The sequence below is a fragment of the Lipophrys pholis genome, assembly GCF_963383615.2.
Source record: "Lipophrys pholis genome assembly, chromosome: 10".
In the NCBI taxonomy this organism is placed as follows: Eukaryota; Metazoa; Chordata; class Actinopteri; order Blenniiformes; family Blenniidae; genus Lipophrys; species Lipophrys pholis.
Window position 1 is genome coordinate 3,506,609 of NC_137640.1, and position 21,391 is coordinate 3,527,999.

General features: G+C 42.3%; 2 protein-coding genes across 2 annotated transcripts in view; both read left to right on the forward strand.

The window, feature by feature from the left end:
- LOC308115576 (1-phosphatidylinositol 4,5-bisphosphate phosphodiesterase gamma-1-like) overlaps positions 1-10,195 on the forward strand; it is a 32,469-nt gene extending 22,274 nt beyond the window's left edge. The window contains exons 19-32 of the mRNA XM_080473144.1: positions 78-261; positions 945-1,022; positions 1,777-1,880; positions 1,954-2,050; positions 2,130-2,196; positions 3,831-3,997; positions 4,390-4,486; positions 4,579-4,803; positions 5,395-5,540; positions 6,115-6,229; positions 6,320-6,481; positions 7,083-7,171; positions 8,350-8,534; positions 9,365-10,195. Of these exons, the coding sequence (XP_080329270.1) occupies positions 78-261; positions 945-1,022; positions 1,777-1,880; positions 1,954-2,050; positions 2,130-2,196; positions 3,831-3,997; positions 4,390-4,486; positions 4,579-4,803; positions 5,395-5,540; positions 6,115-6,229; positions 6,320-6,481; positions 7,083-7,171; positions 8,350-8,534; positions 9,365-9,425 (1,777 nt within the window). The 3' untranslated portion in view covers positions 9,426-10,195. The remainder of the gene's footprint in view (positions 1-77; positions 262-944; positions 1,023-1,776; positions 1,881-1,953; positions 2,051-2,129; positions 2,197-3,830; positions 3,998-4,389; positions 4,487-4,578; positions 4,804-5,394; positions 5,541-6,114; positions 6,230-6,319; positions 6,482-7,082; positions 7,172-8,349; positions 8,535-9,364) is intronic.
- Positions 10,196-12,659: 2,464 nt separating this feature from the next.
- LOC308115475 (alanine aminotransferase 2-like) lies at positions 12,660-21,391 on the forward strand. The gene is made up of 11 exons (XM_080473020.1): positions 12,660-12,867; positions 13,389-13,478; positions 14,410-14,518; positions 14,775-14,905; positions 16,275-16,521; positions 16,601-16,680; positions 17,204-17,340; positions 18,191-18,365; positions 18,444-18,599; positions 19,561-19,670; positions 20,906-21,391. The coding sequence occupies exons 1-11, from the start codon at positions 12,763-12,765 to the stop codon at positions 21,006-21,008; spliced, it is 1,443 nt and encodes a 480-aa protein (XP_080329146.1). The 5' UTR covers positions 12,660-12,762; the 3' UTR covers positions 21,009-21,391.

The window sequence follows — 21,391 nt, forward strand, 5'->3', positions numbered from 1 at the left end:
GGACGTCGCCACCGCCGCCGCCGCCGCCGCCAACCACTGACTTTAATTCCCGTTAACAAAGCTGTGCCTGGCCGCAGGGCGGAGGGGAAGATCAAACACTGCCGGATCCAGCAGGAGGGCCGTCTCTTCATGTTGGGCAGCTCGGCCGAGTTCGAGAGTCTGGTGGATCTGGTGAGCCACTACGAGAAGCATCCGCTGTATCGAAAGATGAGGCTGCGCTACCCCATCAACGAGGACACGCTGGACCGGATGGGCACCACGGTCAGTCGGGCGAAGCTCAGTCCACAACGAGATGTTAACTTCACTTCACATGTTAGGCCACTGATAACTCAGGCGTCCCCACGCCCGCCGCACCCAGAACAATCACAACAAACACACACGATAAGTCAAATTACAGTTTCTTTGTTATGTTCTGCAACAACCAGTCGCTTTTCTCGGAGGACAAACTCTTTGGGTTTACACTCCGTCTCGGGGTGTTTGATGGTTCGGTGACGCTTCAGCTGGAACAGTTTCAAACTTTCATTCACTAGTTTTTTAAATTCAAAAAATTTATTCAACTCAAATTTTGGACCGATTCCGGTTCTCTTTAGCGTGACACTCATGCATTTTTTTTCACATTTTAAGTACTATATATTTATTTATTTTATTTTATTTATTTTTTAATAAATGATACACTTCTTATGTAAGTGCTTAAACTTAGTAGTTTTGTGACATGAAGGAATTAAATGCTGACTCAGCTATTTTTAAAACATAAAAAAAATCCTACAATTCAGCTTCGATCTATTTCTTTTATATTTCTTGAAATATAAAAGAAGTGTTTGGCGCTCTATACATAAATTTGCCTTTGCCTTTATAAGTTCAGCTTTTTGAATGAATAATTAAACCAAAGTAAACTTTATTTTTTTTAAATTTATTTGTATTATATATATTTATTTTTTCCTCAGGAGCTCGACTATGGAGCGTTGTACGAGGTTCGCACTCCTCATTTCTACGTGGAAGCCAACAAAATGCCCACAGCTCGGGTGAGTGAAGCTCCGAACCGCCAGGGGAGTAGAAACAAGACGAGGGGATGATCACTTTGTTCAGAAGTCCATCAGCCGATTCAGTATGATTTAGTTGAATTCCACTGAGAGCATCTTGTAAAGTTTGGCCTGGCTTTTTTTTGGTGGGGTCGCCAATTAAGATTCCATATGGGAGGAATCTGGACTTCCTGGGAAATTACCAAGGTTTTCCCACACATATGTACTTCAATAATGTACACAGACATTGAGGTCACCTGTACAGCTGTGACCATCACATGAAGCCTAACCAGTCCCATGTCGTTTGCGTACTGAGTATGAACTAGGTTCATGGCATTTATTAAATACTTGTATCAGTATCGGCAAATAGCAAAAGGTTAGTACTCGTGTTTGTACTCGTCCTTTACTCACTCACCTTACTGCTGCACATAATAGACAAGTGCAAATAAACATCACCCCGTTCTTCAGTAGTCCAGTCTCATACTTCTTGGACAACCAGAGCCCCCTCCTGGACAGAACATGTCACTGCTTCATTGAAAGAAGAACTCCCAGCACTTTTCCTTGTGAAGCTTTTCTAATTTACAGAATTTACATTTTGTTTGTGGCGGTTGCCTTCAGTGTAATGTCGAAAGATGCGATTCGAATTGTACTTTTCGGCCTGTGAAATATTTACCTATTTTGAGTGGACAAACGAGGTCTTCCTCCATGACTGGATTTTGAAATAAATTGAGATTGTTTCCTCGTCGCTGTGTTTCAGTGTACGGTCAAGGCTCTGTACGACTACCGAGCTCAGAGGGAGGACGAGCTGTGTTTCCCCAAACAGGCGCTCATCGTCAACGTGGACAAGCAGGATGGCGGCTGGTGAGTGACGCTCAGCGTGAGCTTCTGCACTCGGCACCAAATCCTTTAACCCGATCCCGTGCGATGCGTTCAGGTGGCGAGGCGACTACGGCGGAAAGAAGCAGCTGTGGTTTCCTGCCAACTACGTGGAGGAGGTGCCCAGCTCTCCCACCAGAGAGCTGGACGAGGCGGTGAGCTGCTGCTGTCATTGTAGAGAGTTTGTTTTGTTCTCGCCCAACATAAAGAAACAGTGTTTTTGTGTTTTCTCAGTCCACGGAGAACAGTCCTCTGGGTACTTTCCTCAAGGGCTTCATCGACGTGCCCTCCTGCCATGTTGGTGAGTTTTATCTTGGGCTCTGACACAAATAAAGGATTAATTAAAAAAAAAAAAAGTTATTGGTAACCAGCCAACAATATATCCACTGTTTGAGTTTCATTTTCACGATGAAACGGTAATCAAATCACTGTTTCAACCGTCATTGACAAATCAGTCTATTTTAAATGACAAAAAAAGTGAAATTGAATCAAACTTCTTACATCATCTTTATCTTTAACCAGTTTAAGTGGCAATGAAAAACTTTTGCTGAATGTCTGGAGTCCACTGACGCAACAGTGGTTCTCGGAACTACTGAAAAATGCAACTTTTTAAAAACGACTCCCTTGGTGGAACTTTTTAAAAACGCTCCGACTCCATTGAAATGGGGGGGAAAAAATGCAACCTTGTGAAATGTTGCTGCTCTGCTTGTGCACCATAATAGTTCTGCACATGCTCAGTAGATGGACAATAAGAAGAACAATGTTTTCTCATGACTCCCTGTCGACGTTCTTCTGGGACTTGGTGCTTTTTTAGTTCACCCATAATAACGTCGTCTATACAAATGTCCATATTCACCATTGTTAATATTAATAGCGTATTTCTGCATCCACTTACTTGTTTCATTACAAAAACAACCAACAGCACCCACTAGTGGCCACTCGTTTCCGTAGAAATGGACACTGCTTTAAAAATGTTGCCAAAACGAGAAACAAATACAAAAATGTTGCGTTTTCAGTTGAACCGTTGTGTAAAAGGGGTCTTCAGATCCTTCAGTGGTTCCTGCATCGTGATCAGCGTCACTGTGACAGATTAGCTGAGCTGCAGCACAGAGGACTGATTAGCTCGTGGGAGGAAGACGATCTCTAAACTGAATGTTGTCGCAAGAAAACAGGCTTTCTGCAGAGCCAGACTCACAAGCGGAGACTTTCAGACAGAGACTTGTTTAATGCGGGAGTTGAAGGATAAGTCCTGGTCAAAAGTAACTCCCAGGTTCCTCACTGTGGTACCGGAGAACAAAGTAATATCATCCAGAGTTACTAGGTGATTTCTCTCTCAGATGTTTTAGGCCAGATATAATAACTAAAATTACATCTCATCCGAGCCTTTATATCTTCAGGACAAGCTTCTAGTTTAACAAGTTGCTCAGTATCAGCTGGTCTCATAGATGAAGAGATTTATGTGTCATCTGCTTAACAATGGAACTTAAGGTAGTTCAAGACCTATGAGGCTTTCCTTCTCAAGTAAACAGGAGTTTAGTGTTATAGTCACCACTCTACAGCTGTGTGTGTGTGTGTGTGTGTGTGTGTGGTGTGTGTGTGTGTGTGTGTGTGTGTGTGTGTGTGTGTGTGTGTGTGTCAAAATCAACAAGCTGATGGAAACCAATAGTTACCATTGTACTGCAGTCATGAATTCACAGATGAGGCATTAAAGGAGTGGCTACGGATCAATATTTTTTATTGAGGCCAGTGTTATTATATCTTGTGCAAATAGAAATAATTCAAATTTTTTTTTAAAGGAAACTTATATGTTTACAAAAAAAAACGATGTTTAAAAGCAACAACAAAACAAATATTTTTGTCCTCAGCTGTGTGATCTCTGTTGATGAACAGTTGCTGTTCTGTGAAATAAGCGTCGTCCTCCTCTCCTCCGTCCAGTGGTGCATAAAGACGGGAAGAACTCGCGGCCGTTCGTCTTCACCGTCCACTCGCAGCAGCTGTCCTCCCACCCGGTGCAGACGCTGGACGTGGCGGCCGACAGTCTGGAGGACCTGAATGTCTGGGCCGGCAGGATCAGAGAGGCGGCGCAGAACGCAGACGCCCGGGTACACACACACACACACACACACACACACACACACACACACACACACACACACACACACACACACACACACACACACACACACACACACACACACACACACACACACACACACACACACACACACACACACACACACACACACTCCTCCTTCTCTAACATTTTTAAATAGTTTTATTTCATGTCAATGACATCCATTTGGAGGCTCGTTGAGCATGACCTTTGAAAATAAATAAATAAATCTGAAGATGGCAACAAAAACAAAAAATGGGTTGGCATGTTATTGACAAAAGTGGCATTATTGATTTACCCAAATGGATTAATAAAATCTGATTAGTTTAGATCGTTGACTTTACACGTGCTGTCTGCGTTGTCTTGTCTCCATGGTAACAGATGCAGGAGGAGAAGCAGATGGAGAGGAGGAAGAAGATCGCGGTGGAGCTGTCGGAGCTGGTGGTTTACTGCCGGCCCGTCCCCTTCAACGAGGACAGTAAGCATCCGGCTTCGCTCTTTTCTCCTCCATGTGTCAGAATCTCTCCCCCCGGTCGTCTCACCTCCTCGGCGATCCGCCGCCTCCTGCAGAGATCGGGACGGAGCGAGCGTGCTACCGCGACATGTCGTCCTTCCCGGAGACGAAGGCGGAGAAGTTCGCGACCCGCGGCCGGGGGAAGCGCTTCCTGCAGTACAACCGCCGCCAGCTCTCCAGAGTTTATCCCCGAGGACAGAGGCTGGACTCCTCCAACTACGACCCGCTGCCCATGTGGCTCTGCGGCTCCCAGCTGGTGGCGCTCAACTTCCAGACCCCAGGTCAGCGTGAGGACGGGAACTCCCCAGACCGCAATGAAATGCAGGGAGCTAAATCCAGCCCACTGGTTTGGGAAAAAGACACTATTGAATGTTGATGCTTGTTTGAATTAGAATTTTTTAATTTTATTTTGGAAGTCTTCAGAAAACACACACACACACACCCACGTATATATATATGTATATATACATAAGTATACACATATACATATATACACATGAATGTACGTAATATGAATTATAATATTAATAAATACTATTCAAATTTCATCAATTACTTTTAAAATTCAAAATAAAGTAGCAATATTTAAGATAGAACAAAGAAACTGTGTTTCCCAATGAATGTGAAGAGGGCGTGGTGGGCGACGTGGAATCACTGGTGTCAGTGATGTTGCATGCTTGGTGACCTGCAGTCAGTCCGAAAGTAACCTTGTCTAATTCTACTGAGTTGTGCTGGCTTTGGCCGAGTTATGAACATCACAGCGCTTCCAGTTTCTGTAGGTTTGTTCTGCATCGCCTCAGCGGCAGATTAGAAAAGTTTTTCTCGCCTCGATTGAAACAAAGCCTGTTCCATTACTGTGAATGCACTTGCAGACAAACCCATGCAGCTGAACCAGGCCTTGTTCCTGCTCGGCGGCGGCAGCGGCTTCGTTCCTCAGCCCAACATCATGAGAGACGACGCCTTCGACCCGTTTGATAAAGACACGCTGCACGTGGAGCCGATCACCATCCAGCTGCAGGTCAGATTCATTCATCAGACCGTTGAGTGTGTGTGTGTGTGTGTGTGTGTGTGTGTGTGTGTGTGTGTGTGTGTGTGTGTGTGTGTGTGTGTGTGTGTGTGTGTGTGTGTGTGTGTGTGTGTGTGTGTGTGTGTGTGTGTTAGAAATATGTCCTGAGTGGGATCTAGTTACCTTCGCCAACGGAAGTTGGGTGAGAAGGTGGTGTTTACGTCTGCGTGTATTTATATATATATTTATTTATTGGTTTTTATGTATGTGTTTTACCAACTTTTCACAAATAAATTTGATTTCGGGACGTTAACGGCTAAATGTTTCTGAATAAATCCCAAAAAAACGTGATTTAGCTACCTGACAGGCTAGTTAGCATTGATATGAGCTAACTGCTATCATTTTAGCGATGCTAACTGTTTGTTAAACAAACAAATCTGACGCTGGCGAAGGTCTGCGCTCTACCAAGTGTAGCTCTAGTTAATCTTAGGTGTTGATGATTGATAAAAGGATCCATAAAAGAACAGCCAGACCTCTGTACTGACCCCTCGGTCTTCGTTGCCCCTCCCCCTCCGCCCTCCTCCAGGTACTGGGAGCTCGCCACCTGCCTAAAAATGGCCGCAGCATCGTCTGCCCCTTCGTGGAGGTGGAAATCGGCGGCGCCGACTACGACAGCTGCAAGTGCAAGACGGACGTCGTGGGTGAGTGGACTGCTGCGCGCGAGCGACGCCGGCGTCAAACGTCATGTTAACTCTTCTCGATCTGCCCCCCCCCCCCCCCCCCCCCCCCAGCCGATAACGGTCTGAACCCCGTGTGGGTGCAGAGGCAGTTTGTGTTTGACATCCACAACCCCACCTTCTCCTTCCTGCGCTTCATCGTCTACGAGGAGGACATGTTCAGCGACCCCAACTTCCTGGCGCAGGCCACCTACCCAGTCCGTCTGCTGCGAACAGGTGAAGTCCGACTGGAAACTCCTCCCTCCTCATTCAGATCACCGACGGTGACCCTCCGGCTCCGTTTACACGCCAGCGCTTCAAGCGAAAACGAATCGTTTCGTAAATCCTTCGTGTTTATACAACAATGATTTGAGAACAATAGAAACAGTACAAATTCTGAAAATAGTAGTAGTAGTTTTCATGTTGGGCCAGTAGTGGGGCCTGTGGTTTGTTTTTGTAATAAAACCACAAACACAAATACCCTATAAACATTAACAATGGGAGAACATTCTAGCGGACAGACAGCCAAGTTGGATTGTTATTACAGTGACTGTCAAAATAAAAGTCCCAGGAGAATAAGGACTGGGAGTCATGGCACTCTGGAGGAAACCTTGTCCTTATTGTCCATCTACTGAGCATGTGCAGAAGAACTATTCACTACGTCTGTGATGTTCATGCACAGTAACAGTGTTTTTCATCACTGGAGCCATTTTCCAAAAGTTCTGAGCGCAAACACGTTTGTTCTCTTGAAAACGTTGTGGTGTAAACAGAGCCTCGATCACCTCATGATGTTTGTGACGTGTTTTGGTCGTGTGTGTGTGTGTGTGTGTGTGAACAGGCTACCGGAGTGTCCCTCTGAAGAACAGCTACAGCGAGGAGCTGGAGCTGGCAGCACTTCTGGTCCACATAGAGATCGTCAATGCAAAGGTGGACGACGGTTCTCCTTATCGTAGCCACAGTTATTAGGTTTTTACCAGTTTTTACTCAGTGCAGGGTCCCTTTAGCTTCTCGTTGCGGCTTCTCTTGGTGATTGTTTTCATTTATTGTTTTCATCAGAGCTACATATTATATTTAATCTTTTTAAGACAAATACATTCTTCAGACGAACTAAAGATTTGCTGTTGTGTAAACGAGCCCTGAGAAGAACTCAGGCCAGAAGACAACTAGATTACCCAAACGAAGAAAGGTTTAAATAAGCTTGTAATAAATGAGTAAAGATAAACTTCACTTGAACTGACATATTGAGATAAAATGAGCGAACGAAAGCTATTTTAATCTGAGATATAATAAACTGAAATAACTTGAGATAACTCAAGATAAACTAAAATAAGTTTAACTAACTTCAGCTAAGATATAATAAACTAAAAAGTGTAGCGCTAATTAAAGATAAGATATAATAAACTAAAATAAGTTGAACTAATTTAATCTGAGATATAATTAACTAAAAATAACTTGAGTTAACCAAAACTAAAATAAGTTGAACTAATTTAATCTAAGATATAATAAACTAAAATAAGTAGAGCTAACTTAAGCAGAGATGTAATAAAGTAAAATAACTTGAGATAATTCTAGATAAGCCAAAATAAGTTGAGCTATTTTAATCTAAGATATAATAAACTAAAATAAGTTTAACTAGTTCAATCTAAGATATAATTAACTAGAATGTGTAGAGCTAATTAAGGATAAGATATAATGAACTAAAATAAGTTGAGCTCATTTAAAATAGGCTAAAATATGATAAGGTAACTTAATTAACCAAGCCCAGATAAACTAGGATAACATATAATAAGTTAGCCTGAGCTAAAATTCAGTAAAAGTATTTACTGCTTTTATGAAATCACACATCAATGATTGTCAGGTTTACTGAGTAGAGACTCACATGCAGGTTTATTTGATGGATTAAAACAATATAATTCTACTGCAGGTGCAAAAACAAACTACAAACTATAGTAAAATCTGTCTTTTCATGTAGATCTGCTGGTAAATATCAGATAACGACACGTTCTCACCAAGATGTCACTGGATTGTTTTGACAGTCGATAAAACGGCGAATCTCACACACATGTTCTTCCTCACCCTGCCACCGTCACCCACACGCCGCGCAGGAGGAAGACGACGAGAACTTGTACACGTCCATCCAGCGGCTGCGGGATCGAACCAGCGAGCTGTCCACCCAGGTGTCCCTCCTGGAGCGGTCGGGCTCGGCGGACCTGAGCTACCAGCAGAGCCTGGAAGAGCTGCGAGCGGCGCAGGACCAGCTGAGCGAGCTGGTGGAGGCTCGGAACCGCCGGTGAGCCGCTCGCAGACACGCCGTCACATCCGCCGACCGGCTTCATAGTTCAGCCGTGAAAAACTCGTTGATCGGATTCAGCTTCTGAACTGGAATCCGTTCCCACTAACGTGAACTAAATCAGACTGTACAGATGATTCTATCCTCTAAATTCAGCTTTGCTGGATTTGCAGTTGAAACAAAAGAAGGTCAATTAAGATGAGAAAAGATAAGCTCAGATAAGACTCAGTGAAATGAGATAAGCATATGTAATCTAAGATAAACCATGATAAGCTGAGAAAAGGGAAGATGAAGAAGTTAGAAAAGAAAACAAACGCTAAATTGATATATGATAATCTAAAGGGAACTTAGTCATGATAAGCTCAGCTCAAATAAAATATGATAATCAAACATAAAACAAGGTAAGCTTAGATAAATCAAGCTTATATTGAATAAGACAGAATGAGCTGAACATTTTCACAAGGTTGCATTTCCTCCCCGTTTCCATGGAGACAGTCCGAGCAAAATTCCACTTTGGGAGCCGTTTTCAAACTTCAAATTTAGAGTTTTCACTCAAAATCGATGTTGCGTAAAAGGGGTCTTAAAATGCAATTTTTTAGAAAACGAGCCGTTTTCCAAGGCGGAACTTTTTGAAAACGCTCCGACAGTCACCGTAAAAACAATCCAACTTGGTCGTCTGTCCACTAGAATGTCCACGTTCTCCCATTGTTAATGTTTATAACCTATTGTTCTATGCTGCGTGTGTGTGTGTGGTTTCAGTACAATAACAAACAGCACCCACTAGTGGCCCGACATGAAAACTACATTGTGTTTTTGTGTGTGTGTTCCAGGCTGATGGAGAAGAAGAGGAGGGAGAAGCTGAGGCAGCAGGTGGCAGCGAAGCGCAGTTAGTCCTTCCGGCCACCGTGTGGTGTTCAAACACAGACGGTGCCTGACATGCTGGAGCCGCCCGTCAGAAGAGACGGGCTCTCCGACAAGCAGCGACATGCAATCCTTTCGTAACTGGAAAATAAAACGCGTCCTTTCACAATAAAAGACACTGAAACATCTCATGGACTTGAAAAACAAACCAAACTTAAGCTATAATGAAAACAATCACACACTGGAGGCTGAAACACACACAGAGACGAGACGGACGTCTTCTGATCTTTCTATGGAAACTGCTGGCACAAGAGGTCAAAGGTCACGTTAGTTGTTTTTTTAATGCTGACATGGCTCAAGCCTAACTTAATAAATGAATATCTCTGTTATAGCATGAAACATTAATCAATTGACTTTTTGTTCTCTACATGCATGCATAAGCGTTTTTTTTTCCATGAAAACAGCACCCACTAGTGGCCCAACATGTAAACTACAGCCATTGCCGTGTAAAAGCGAAACTTTTCTGAAACGAAAACACAAAAGCGATGCGTTTTCATCTATGTAAACGGGGCCCAAGTCACACTTTTTTTTGTTTGTTTGTTATTTGGCTGCTTGTACAACTTATATTAAGAAGTGATTTATATTAAGTATCAATATATATCAGTACATACCATGTGGCACCACTAGATGTCACTGCATGACAACAGAAAGCTGCTACAGTTCCTCTGAAAAACCTCTATTACTGCCACCTTAGAGCAAGAAAAACCAAGCCAAAAAGAAAAAGCCACAGCGCAGATTTTAAACAAAAAATTATATAATTTACATTAAATTTGGCTTTTGTTCTTTAACAACAAAGTCGTGACAGATTATTTGAAAAAAGTTATTTTTATATATTCTTATGAAATATATGAATGTTTAAATAGATGTCTTATACACCTCTGTGACCTGTATAGGCCTATTTCCTCTTCATGATTTTTTTTTTTCATTAAAATCCAGAAAATACGATTCCCGTGAAACAAACCCTCAAAGAATGAGGCAAAATCCTGCATAGTGACCTCAGAAGCTCCAGCAATTGTCTCGTATTGTGTTTCAGGCTTCAGTGTGAAAAACAGGTCAAAAAGGGAGACGTAAAAACAAACTCAGGTTAAAACCGAAGTGTAAACTTTTGTGATGTCTGGATGGAAAGAAGGGGCGTGGCGCTGACACACGGAGCAAAGAGGAAACCTCCGGTATGTGCCTTTGTTGTCCTGCTTTGTGAAGCGTCGCTGAGATTTACAGAAATGGACCCGTTCCTCGACGACTGGAAAAGTTTCGCCCTTTAAATCAAAGACTGTTGACGAACTGGAGGAGGAGCTCAGACCGTCACTCATGGAATGATTCAATGACTCAAGTTTGAACCTTGGCGGGGGGGGGGGGGGGGGGGGAGGCTCCTCTTCAGTCCTTCACAAACTGGCCAAATTAATCCCCCCTGAGACAACCAAGGTCTTTTACTTCTTCAAAGGGCTCAGAATGTAATGAGACAGCAGAAGAAGGCGGGAGCGCAGCTTGGATGTCACCTGGGTTTGGGGGGGGGGGGGGGGGGGGGGTGGGGGGAGGGGGTCAGGTGTGTTTAAACACAAACAAAGGGCTATCGCAGAAAAGCTAGAAAAGCACTGTTCTTATGGAGATCAGCTTCCACACCTGAACTGAATCAACAGATGTGGGTCCACCGTTCTCCCAGACCCTCTGCATGACTTCAAAACACCCCCTCCCCCACCCCCCCATAGCTACTCCGTCCCCTCCTTGTATATAACTTCTTTTATTTATCCAACAGGTGTGGATCCTCTTCCTCTCTAATTAGATGAAAGTTGGTCTGAATTAATCATGTCTCTCTCTCTCTCTCTCTCTCTCTCTCTCTCTCTCTCTCTCTCGTTCTATGCAAAGGTGGTCTCGTCGGCCAGTCGCCATTGTGTACGAGGCCATTTGACCCGTGCTGTTTTACTCTGGACCGATGCGTACCGTCCAGTATTATTACTCTGCTTTATGGATTTTTCTTCCAGTTTCCACTTATAAAAGATATTTCATGTACTCCTGAGTGTCCATCGTGAGCTATCTTCAAGAGTTTTATTTATTAAACTTATCTCAATAACCAGCACATTTTCCCCCCTCTATTCAAGTATTAAATTAAAATGAACAACTATATTTAATAATTATTCATCGTTATTGACAGACACTGTCCAAAGTTTCCTAAGAAAACAATAAGTCCTGATTTAAAAGAAGTGAGTTTGTCAGCAGGAAGTTTGCTCCACAGGTGAGGAGTGTAGGAACTAAAAGCTGCTTCCCCTTGTTTCTTCTGACTCTGGGAACACGTAGTGAACCTCTTCCTGAGGACCTCAGGAGTCTGGATATTTCATATTCTACTAGTAAATCTGTTCTGTATTCAGGGCCGTTAGCACCCCAAATGTAACCACGACCCAAATTGTTCTAACATATAATGCAATAAAACCTAAAATGTAATAACTGATCAATATAAAAATATTTAACAAGAATTTAAATGTGATCTTAAAGTGTTTAATGTTATACATCATTTTTGGAGCGATGATCGGAGAAGTAGATTACAGATTATAGAGAACAGAAGATTATAAATGACTTGGGCAGCAGCAATAATACATAAATGCCATAAATAGTATACAGAAATGTACATATAAACAAATAGTCCCGACTTTTAGAAGTCATTCTTTCAACATTATTCAAATGTAATAAAATTATTATAATATTAGGGGGAAAATATTTTTCCTGCCCTTTTTGTTTTTGTTTTTTATAAGTTTTGAGCTCAGCATTTTATTACATTATTGACCATTTATCACATTTCAGGTTTTATTAGATTATATTTTATTACATATTGGCCTCATACCATTTAAATCTTTACAGACCAGAAGTCAGATTTTGAAGTTGATCCTGTGATTGACGCTCTGGATGCAGCGGGACGGTTACATTAAGTTTTCTTTAGTTGTTGTTGCTTCTTTGTGACAAAGTTTGATTGTTTTTAGATGATTTTGATTAAAATTTAAAAATTTCCAATAAATATTTTTTTTTGTTTCATTTTTATCAAATTTTTCCCCAATTTTATTTAATTTTAATTTGTGTTTACAGCAAAAAAAAAATTGGTTTTTTTCTACCGAATCATGAGCTTTGCACAGGAGGAAAGTTAACGGGTGACCCATGAACGGCTCTATCAGTGATACATGTATGACAAATCTTTAACCTCACCACTGTCTCACTGACACTCTGAGGCGACGCCTGACCTGCTCCCGCTGGGACGATCAAGCTCCCTTCATTTTATTCAATTTGTTCTTGAATTAAAACAAAGAAAGGATAAAACGCCAGGATGACGTCCCTGCAGCATGTGAGTTGCAAAGTGAAAGGAATCAGAGTCTCGGCACAGACGAAGCTGCAGAGTCTGGCTGCACACGTCACACAGGACATCAAAATGGTGAGTGCAAGAAAAAAGCTTTTCTATATAAATTATGTTCAAAGCAAAGCACATTTACACTTTATATTCCTTTGAGGCTTGAGCAGCCTTAAAGTGCAGCGGTAATACTTTTAATCAGAAACAGTAGATTGGGTCAGTTAATGTATCTGGATATGAACTGTTCTGCATGTTTGAACCACATTTTTCCTTCAAGGAGCGAAAACACAGACAGAAATCTTTTGCCGTAAACAAGAGAACTTCAGCAATAGCGATACACACTACTCGCAAAAAGCTCAGGGATTTTTTCAGGTGAAATTTCAGGATAAACTTAAAATGAACTTTAAGCTTAACAGGTGAATTTAGGCTGTGATCCTGCAAGTACTGAAAAATAAATAATACTGCTCCTCACAACAATGATCTCAGGATGAATCTCCTTCCCAGTGATAATTTTGTCCAGTGACATAATAAGATATACTATTTGCGGTATCGCTTATTTCAATGTACTTTAATGTCCAACTACAACTTGAAAATCCTCCCTTCAGGGGGCAGAGAAACCTTTCCAGGAGGTGATCGATGTCAGCGCAGGTGATCCTCACCGAGCCGGAATCAAACCTCTTTCATTTGTTCGGCAGGTGAGTTTTTAGTTTGGATTTTATATAATTGTTACACTTTATTCTGTTGTTTAATTTCAACTAAATAAAGTTTATAAAACTATTATTACTCCACCATGTGGTGCTCATGTTAAGTTTTTCCATCTTTTCTTTTGAGGGTTTTTAAAGTTAATCTCTTCATTCATGCGCACGTTTTGTCTTTTCATGAAAGTTCAGTTAAAATGACCAGGCCTCTGGTTTTAGGGTACATTTACGCAACATTTTCAAGTGGGAACGCAAAACATTTTGGTGCGTTTTGGGTCTCTGTTTACACACACACACCCCTCCCAAAATAAAAAAAATGGTGCTCAGAGCTACTGAAAACGCGGCTTTTTGAAAAACGACGCCCAAAGTGAAAATTTCCAAAGATGCTTCGACTCCACCGTCGTGTAACAGGGCAACTTTCTAAAAACGCTCCGACTCCGTTTCTGTGTAAACGGCACAAATGCAGCTACTGGTCCTTCGCACCACGGACGTAGTAAACAGCTCTTGTGCACGTGCTCAGTAGACGGACAATAACAGCAAAGTTTCCTCCACAGTGTCTTGACCCCCCCCCCCGTCCATATTCTCCTGGACTTGGTAGTTTTATTTTGACAGTCGCAGTGATAATTACCCAACTTGGTCGTCTGTCCAGTAGTATGTCAGTGTTCTCCCACTGTTCATGTTTACATCGTATTGTTTTCAGCATGTATGTGTGACTTCATCACAAAAACCAACAACAGCACCCACTAGTGGCAGAACATGAAAACTGTATTGTTTTCAGCGTTTCTGCTGTTTCCGTGTAAACACGCATCGTTTTAAAAATGTCATTCAAGTGCGAAAATGTTCTGAAACGAAAACCCAAAAACGATGTGTTTTGACTTGAACCGTGGTGTGGGTGTGGCCTGGGTGTGGGTGTGGCCTCTTTCCTCAGGTGCTGGCGGTCTGTCTGTACCCCCAGCTGCTGGGAGACTCAAACCTTCCTGAGGACGTCCGTCAAAGAGCTCTGAGGATGCTGGACGCCTGCGATGGAGGAAGTCTCGGTGAGGAAACGAAAATCTCCTGTAGCAGACATGCAAAGTCTGGCCGTTGCCATGGTTACATGTTTTAGGTCCGGGTTCCAGTCACTGTCTCCCTGTTCGTTATCGTTTCTTAATCATTGTCATGCCTTTGTTGGTTTATTTGGTTCATTTTGTGTTGCACCATGAGTTGAGGGGATGTTGTGGGCGAGCTTCAGGAAAATCCTCGCTCTATAGATTATGCCTGATTTCTTATGAAAATTCCATAATTAATCTATAGGTTCGTACACGGCCTCCTCCGGGATGCTCTACTGCAAACAAAGCATCTCTGAATTTATCACTAGACGAGACGGAGTTCCCTCGAACCCCAGCGACGTCTTCATCCCCGCTGGCTCTGAGAGGGCTCTGATGGTAAGAACATGAAAACACAGTCACCAGAGTAAATCCGGATCATCCTGCAAAAACTCAATGATTAATGATCACGGAGCCTCGGAGGTGGCGTCTTAACCTTTATGGCGGGGAACCCGGTTCGATTCCCTGTTGAAGCAGGAACAAAGAAACACTTGCCAAGTCACGATCCACAGAGGAAAAAAAAAACAAAAACAAGAAAGAGAAGTCAAATAGGCTGTAGTTGCTAATATATAATTAGTTTCATTTCAGGCTCTTACAATGGGGCGGTTGTGGCTCGGTTGGTAGAGCAAGAACTCCACGGAACTCCAGTTTGCTCCCAATGAATTGATTAGGCGCCTCGCATGGCGGCAGACACCATCGGGTGAATGTGACCAATAATGTACAGCCCTTTGGGGCTACTCAAGCAGTTAAAAAATGCTATAAGAGTGAAATCCATTTGTCTGATTTAAGAATTCTTCGTTTTCAGTAACTGCTCAAGTAAAATGTTTCTTGAAATAAATACTCAGAAAAAAACTTCTTTACTCCCTTATCTTTATACATATGTTTGGTATTGAAGTAATCCAGTACATTACTTTAATTTTGTGGTAGTTAGAGTAAGTTTCTAATTAGATTTTTCAACAGGTAACATGTAATTGTAATGGATTACACTATCAAAGTAACCCTTCCATGCCTAAACGTCACTTTATCTACATCACGTTGTCACCCAATCAGCATATTTGGCAAAAAACAGATAATTGTGACGGACTATTAGAGAGGAGCAACAATGTGACAAAAAAGGATTTAAAAAACAAAAAAAACACCCCAAAATATGTTAGAACTACTCAAAAAGTTGCTCGATTTGTCGCTAGTTACTTTTGACAAAAATAGTCCCAGCTAGAAAAATTTGTAAGGGTGTGAGATTTTGTGAAAAACGTTGTCAAGTCGGGAACACTGCTCTCGCTTTGCAAAGAGCTTTTTAAAAAAAGATTAAAAAAAATCAATCCAACGGAGGGCGCTATTTTAAATCAACAGGCTGACCAAATACCAAGAAGAAGAGTCGAGTACATTTTTTAGAGAGAAGCTGGAAGTCAGTGGTAACTGTGATGCTTTTTAAAGCCAGAAAAAAACCATGTGATCTGTAAAACATGTTGAGCTGTCACACCACCCCTCTTTGAAAACTGTCGATGTTTTTATTTTTTGCTCCCAGTCTCAACACTGCCCCCCTATGGAAGAGTATTAAGGCCACTGAAGAATTTTTTTTTGGGAGGTTTAAAAAAAGAAAAACAACCCTCATTTTGTTGTTGATGTTTGTCCATCCCTCATCATTTGCCCGTGGATGTGTTTTTGTCAGAGGAGATGTTTCTATCATTTACGTTATTTCATGAGTCAGATTATCCTAAAGCTGTTGAGCAACGATGGGGACGGTCGCCCCCCGACCGGGGTGTTAACCCCACTGCCCTGCCCGCACACTCTGCCCGTTCTGCTGGACGAGGCCCAGGTGACCTTGGTGCCCTTCCACCTGTCTGAGGAGCGAGGCTGGGCTGTGGACCTGGACGAGCTGCACCGAGCCCTGAAGGCCGCCAGGGGGCACTGCGAGCCCAGAGCCATTTACATCAGCAACCCAGGAAACCCCACAGGTTAAAAAAAAAGAAAAAAAAGAAAGAAGAAATCCACCTGTTTTTCTGCTGTTTGTCACAGTTTCCGCTGCTCTCGTAGGTCATGTGCAGGACAGACAGTCCATAGAGGAGGTGATTCAGTTCGCAGCATCTGAGAGACTCTTACTGCTAGTTGATGAAGTAAGTTCTTACCTCAGATTGGACGCTAAAGGCCCGTTTACACAGCAACGATTTCAAGTGAACATGCAAAACTTTCATAGTGTTTTTGGGTCGCAGCACTTGGAGCCACTGAAAATGGCTCCCAAGGTGGAACTTTATCGACTCCGTCGCCTCGGAGATGGACGGAAATGACACAATGTTTGCCCCAGGGCACCTTTGTCCTGGGACTTATTTTGACGGTCACGGTAATAACAATCCATCTTGGTGTTCTGTCCACTAGAATGTCTGTGTACTTTCATTGTTAATGTTTATAAGGTATTTTTCTCTACTCGTATGTGTGTGGTTTCATTCAAAAAACAAACAACAGCGTTCACTAGTGGCCCAACATGAAAACTACATCATTGGTTGCTGTGTAAACGAGAAACTTTTCTGAAATGAAATCTCAAAAAACTATACATTTTCACTTGAAAAGTCCTTTATACGTGGCCTGACTCAGCTTCTGGGAAGTTTTCTGTTTGGTAATCTATTTACCTGTGTTCTCCAGGTGTACCAGGACTGTGTGTATGGACACGGCAACAAGTTCATCTCTTATAAAAAAACCCTGCTCGAGATGAACAGAGAGTTCTTGGACACGGTGGAGCTTTTTTCCTTCCACTCTCTAGCCGGAGCCTACACTGCAGAGTGAGTCCTGCATGTCTGTCCACTACTCAGTAACCCCCAGGAGTCAATCAATGCAAAACTACTTGGGTAATTTTGTAGAACGGAGCAGGAAGCAGCAGCTATACTCAGACTCCCTTTCAACATGGCTGAAAAATGTGAATTAAAATCATTTTTTAAATGGTGGCGATAGGCCAAATAAAACCACAGTTATGATAATAAAAAAAAAAAAAGATATTGGTTGTTTTGTGCACGTCTAGAGCACAATTAGTGGAGGAATTGATGGTAAAACAGCTGATTCTGTGCCATTTGCGATATATATTGCATTGGCTGCTTGCAAATTGTTACAGTTTAATGGTTGTGCCAGCTTGATTTTGAACAAAAACGCCATGGATTTCTTATATTTTAATAGAAATAGATGCATATAAATGTGTTTTTGGGAGAAATCTATGCCTTGGTTTGTACATATACTAACTGGATATGCTTTTTAAATTGCGAAAACGTTTGATTACATGTTTATGGCTCTCAATATAAAAAAAGTAACTTTTTCCCACTCGAATTGTGTATTTTTTATTTTTTTGTTGCAGTTTTAGGTCCAGTGTGTTCATGCAGTATGTCAAAATGAGTAAATAATTGTAGAATCACATAAAACAATCATTAATGTTGAAATATAGAGGTAAAAACAAAAGTAGTTAAAAAGGGCAAAGTGACCCCCTGAAAGTGGCTTAAAGCTTTTAAACACATTCTAAACTGCCCAGTGTAAGAATCAAACTTAATTCCAATGTGTCTAACATTATAAAGAGCTTTTTGAACTGCTGAAGCTTCAAAACATACGAAGGACATTTACCAAACACCGTGTGTCTCTGTGGCTCAGGTGTGGCCTGCGGGCCGGATACATAGAGGCCTTCAATATGGACCCCAAGCTGAAGTATTACCTTGATAACATGCTGTGCGGTGACCTCACCACTCCGGTCACAGGACAGCTCGCTCTGGATCTCATGCTCAACCCACCGACCGCCGGAGACGCCTCCTATGACACACACATACAGGTGAGTGGTGCAGCGGCCTGGGGGTCCACGACGCCACTTCCACCTAAAATCAACTCTCTGTTCATGTGTTTGACGAAGGAGACCGTCTCCATTCGGGCCACCCTGTGTCGCAATGCTCAGCAGGGCCACGAGCTCCTGAATGATCTGCCTGGGATGAGCTGTCAGCCGGCGGCGGGAGGAATCTACCTTTATCCTCGTCTGGATTTACCGTCTGGATTTACAAAGCAGGCGCAGGTGAAGCACACGAACACAAACCTCATGTGAAACGTGTTTGTGAGTCTGTCTCCCCAGTTCCATTAGTGACTGCTGCACAGTCGAAGGTACCGACACTGACCGGTTGTAGTTGTGTCAGTGATAATGTTGTAGATTTTACAACTCCAAAGAAAGAAGAGAACACGCTTTGTGAATTCAGCTTTTGGGATGTAACCCATCCAATCCTTTACTCTGCGTACTGGAAGCAGGAGCGCCGACGTTTCATCAAACCCAGTTGACAAAACAACCCATGAGCGCAAAGCGGCGTATTCAGACAACAACGAAGTTTGGCTTTTTGCCTTTGCCCGGTGTCGGTGCTTGTTCCTACGGTCCTGTACCGGGTTGGACTAGTAATGCGCCTTTTTTTTTTTTTTTTTTTGGGGCCAACCTATAAAGCCCACCTTTTCCCTTCATACTTATTTGTCCAGTGTTTAATGGCACAGGTGGACACAGGGTTTCCACGCTCATTCTTCAACACAACAATAACAAAAGAAGATGAAAAAAAAACAAAGAAAAACTTAAGAATAAATTGAAAGTTTAACCAGGATCCTGTCGCCCGTGTCCATGAATATGTTCACTCTTTTAGTGAGTCGTAGCAGAGGTCTAAGAAGATGCTGGACCAGGGTTGAGAAGCCTAATTACATACCTTTTGTAAAAGTAAATACCAAAATTTAGAAGTAATGGATAAGCCTCAGCGTTGGTATGAAATAAATTAAGCTTATGCTTATTTATTCCAAAAAGCTGGATTTTTATTAATTACAACACATATGAGTATGTAATGTCATTCAGATATACTGTAGCGTGTAACTTTCTAATAATCTGGAGGTGCGAATTGATTTGATGTGTGGGCGATGGTCCATCTTTTATTAAGATGTAATCAACCAATGGGTGGCGCTTTAGAGAAAATAACCAAAAGTATTGGGGATTAATTGTGTCTTTTCAGATCCTGGAAATTGGAGCAGATGTTCTGTACTGCCAAAGGTTTCTGGAAGAAGAGGGTGTGTGTGTAGGTGCAGGTCAGGACAGCGGAGCAGCTGGTAACCACCATCTGAGGTACAACATGGCTCAGTCTCATTTCTTCTATATAGTGACAATCATCTCATCAGGAGTGACAGACATTGTTGAGAACATGGAGGAAAAGGAAAGAACTATGAACAGGAAACAATCACCCATTGAACTGATGAACTGGAACTCCAAGGAACAGAGACTAGAGACAAAATGGGAGGGTGAACAGGGTACTTGAGACAGAACACGGTTTTTAGGAGAGAGCAGACTGTAAGACAGAGTGGAAGAGAGTAAGCACAGACTTCAGGAGAGAGAGTACAGACTACAGGAGAGAGAGTACAGACTACAGGAGAGAGAGTACAGACTATAGGAGAGAGAGTACAGACTTCAGGAGAGAGTACAGACTATAGGAGAGAGAGTACAGACTTCAGGAGAGAGAGTACAGACTACAGGAGAGAGTACAGACTACAGGAGAGAGAGTAGACTACAGGAGAGAGAGTACAGACTACAGGAGAGAGTACAGACTACAGGAGAGAGAGTAGACTACAGGAGAGAGAGTAGACTACAGGAGAGAGAGTACAGACTACAGGAGAGAGAGTACAGACTTCAGGAGAGAGAGTACAGACTACAGGAGAGAGAGTACAGACTACAGGAGAGAGTACAGACTACAGGAGAGAGAGTAGACTACAGGAGAGAGAGTAGACTACAGGAGAGAGAGTACAGACTACAGGAGAGAGAGTAGACTACAGGAGAGAGAGTAGACTACAGGAGAGAGAGTACAGACTACAGGAGAGAGAGTAGACTACAGGAGAGAGAGTACAGACTACAGGAGAGAGAGTACAGACTATAGGAGAGAGAGTAGACTACAGGAGAGAGAGTACAGACTACAGGAGAGAGTACAGACTATAGGAGAGAGAGTACAGGCTATAGGAGAGAGAGTAGACTACAGGAGAGAGAGTACAGACTATAGGAGAGAGAGTAGACTACAGGAGAGAGAGTACAGACTACAGGAGAGAGAGTACAGACTATAGGAGAGAGAGTAGACTACAGGAGAGAGAGTACAGACTACAGGAGAGAGAGTACAGACTCCAAAAACGAGAGCAGACTACAGTTGACAGAAAGCACAGTATGAAGAACAAGATTAGGCTACGTCGGGTGGGGTTAAAATAACAACTAGATTGTTCCTTTTGATCGGGAGCAGATGTACTGAATGAAGTAAAACCAGCCCTGAACACTTTAGTCAGGATGTTACAGCTGATGATTTATCTGCTTTGTTTTCCCAGATTATGTTTCTTTGTTTCTTCTGAGACATTCGATGTGGTCCTGGCTCGTCTCTCTTCCTTTCACCTTCACATCATGAGCGAGTCCAAGTTGTTCGGGACCTAAGCTGAAGGAGATTTTGAGTTGATATGGTAGGCACAGTGAAAAATGATTAGGAATCAAGGCAAGTGTTGCAGATTTGTAAAACACATATAAAGTAACACTGTTCCAGTTTATTTCAACTCTATGTATTGCAGTGTTTCTATAGAATACCGCCTAGAACTGACCATACCTACCCTGGTATACAGTCATTTTCCTTGCGTCTGCAGATTTCTAAGTACAATTTTTAGTTAATTTACTTTATTCAAACATTCAGGTTAGTTTTTCTTAGTAGCTGGATGAATAAGGAGAAACAGGAAGATTAACGTGGATAGATGTTTGTTACGAAAAAGTGACGTTTTTTAGTTAACATGAGCTGTTAATTGGTGTTTAATAAACACATTAAATGC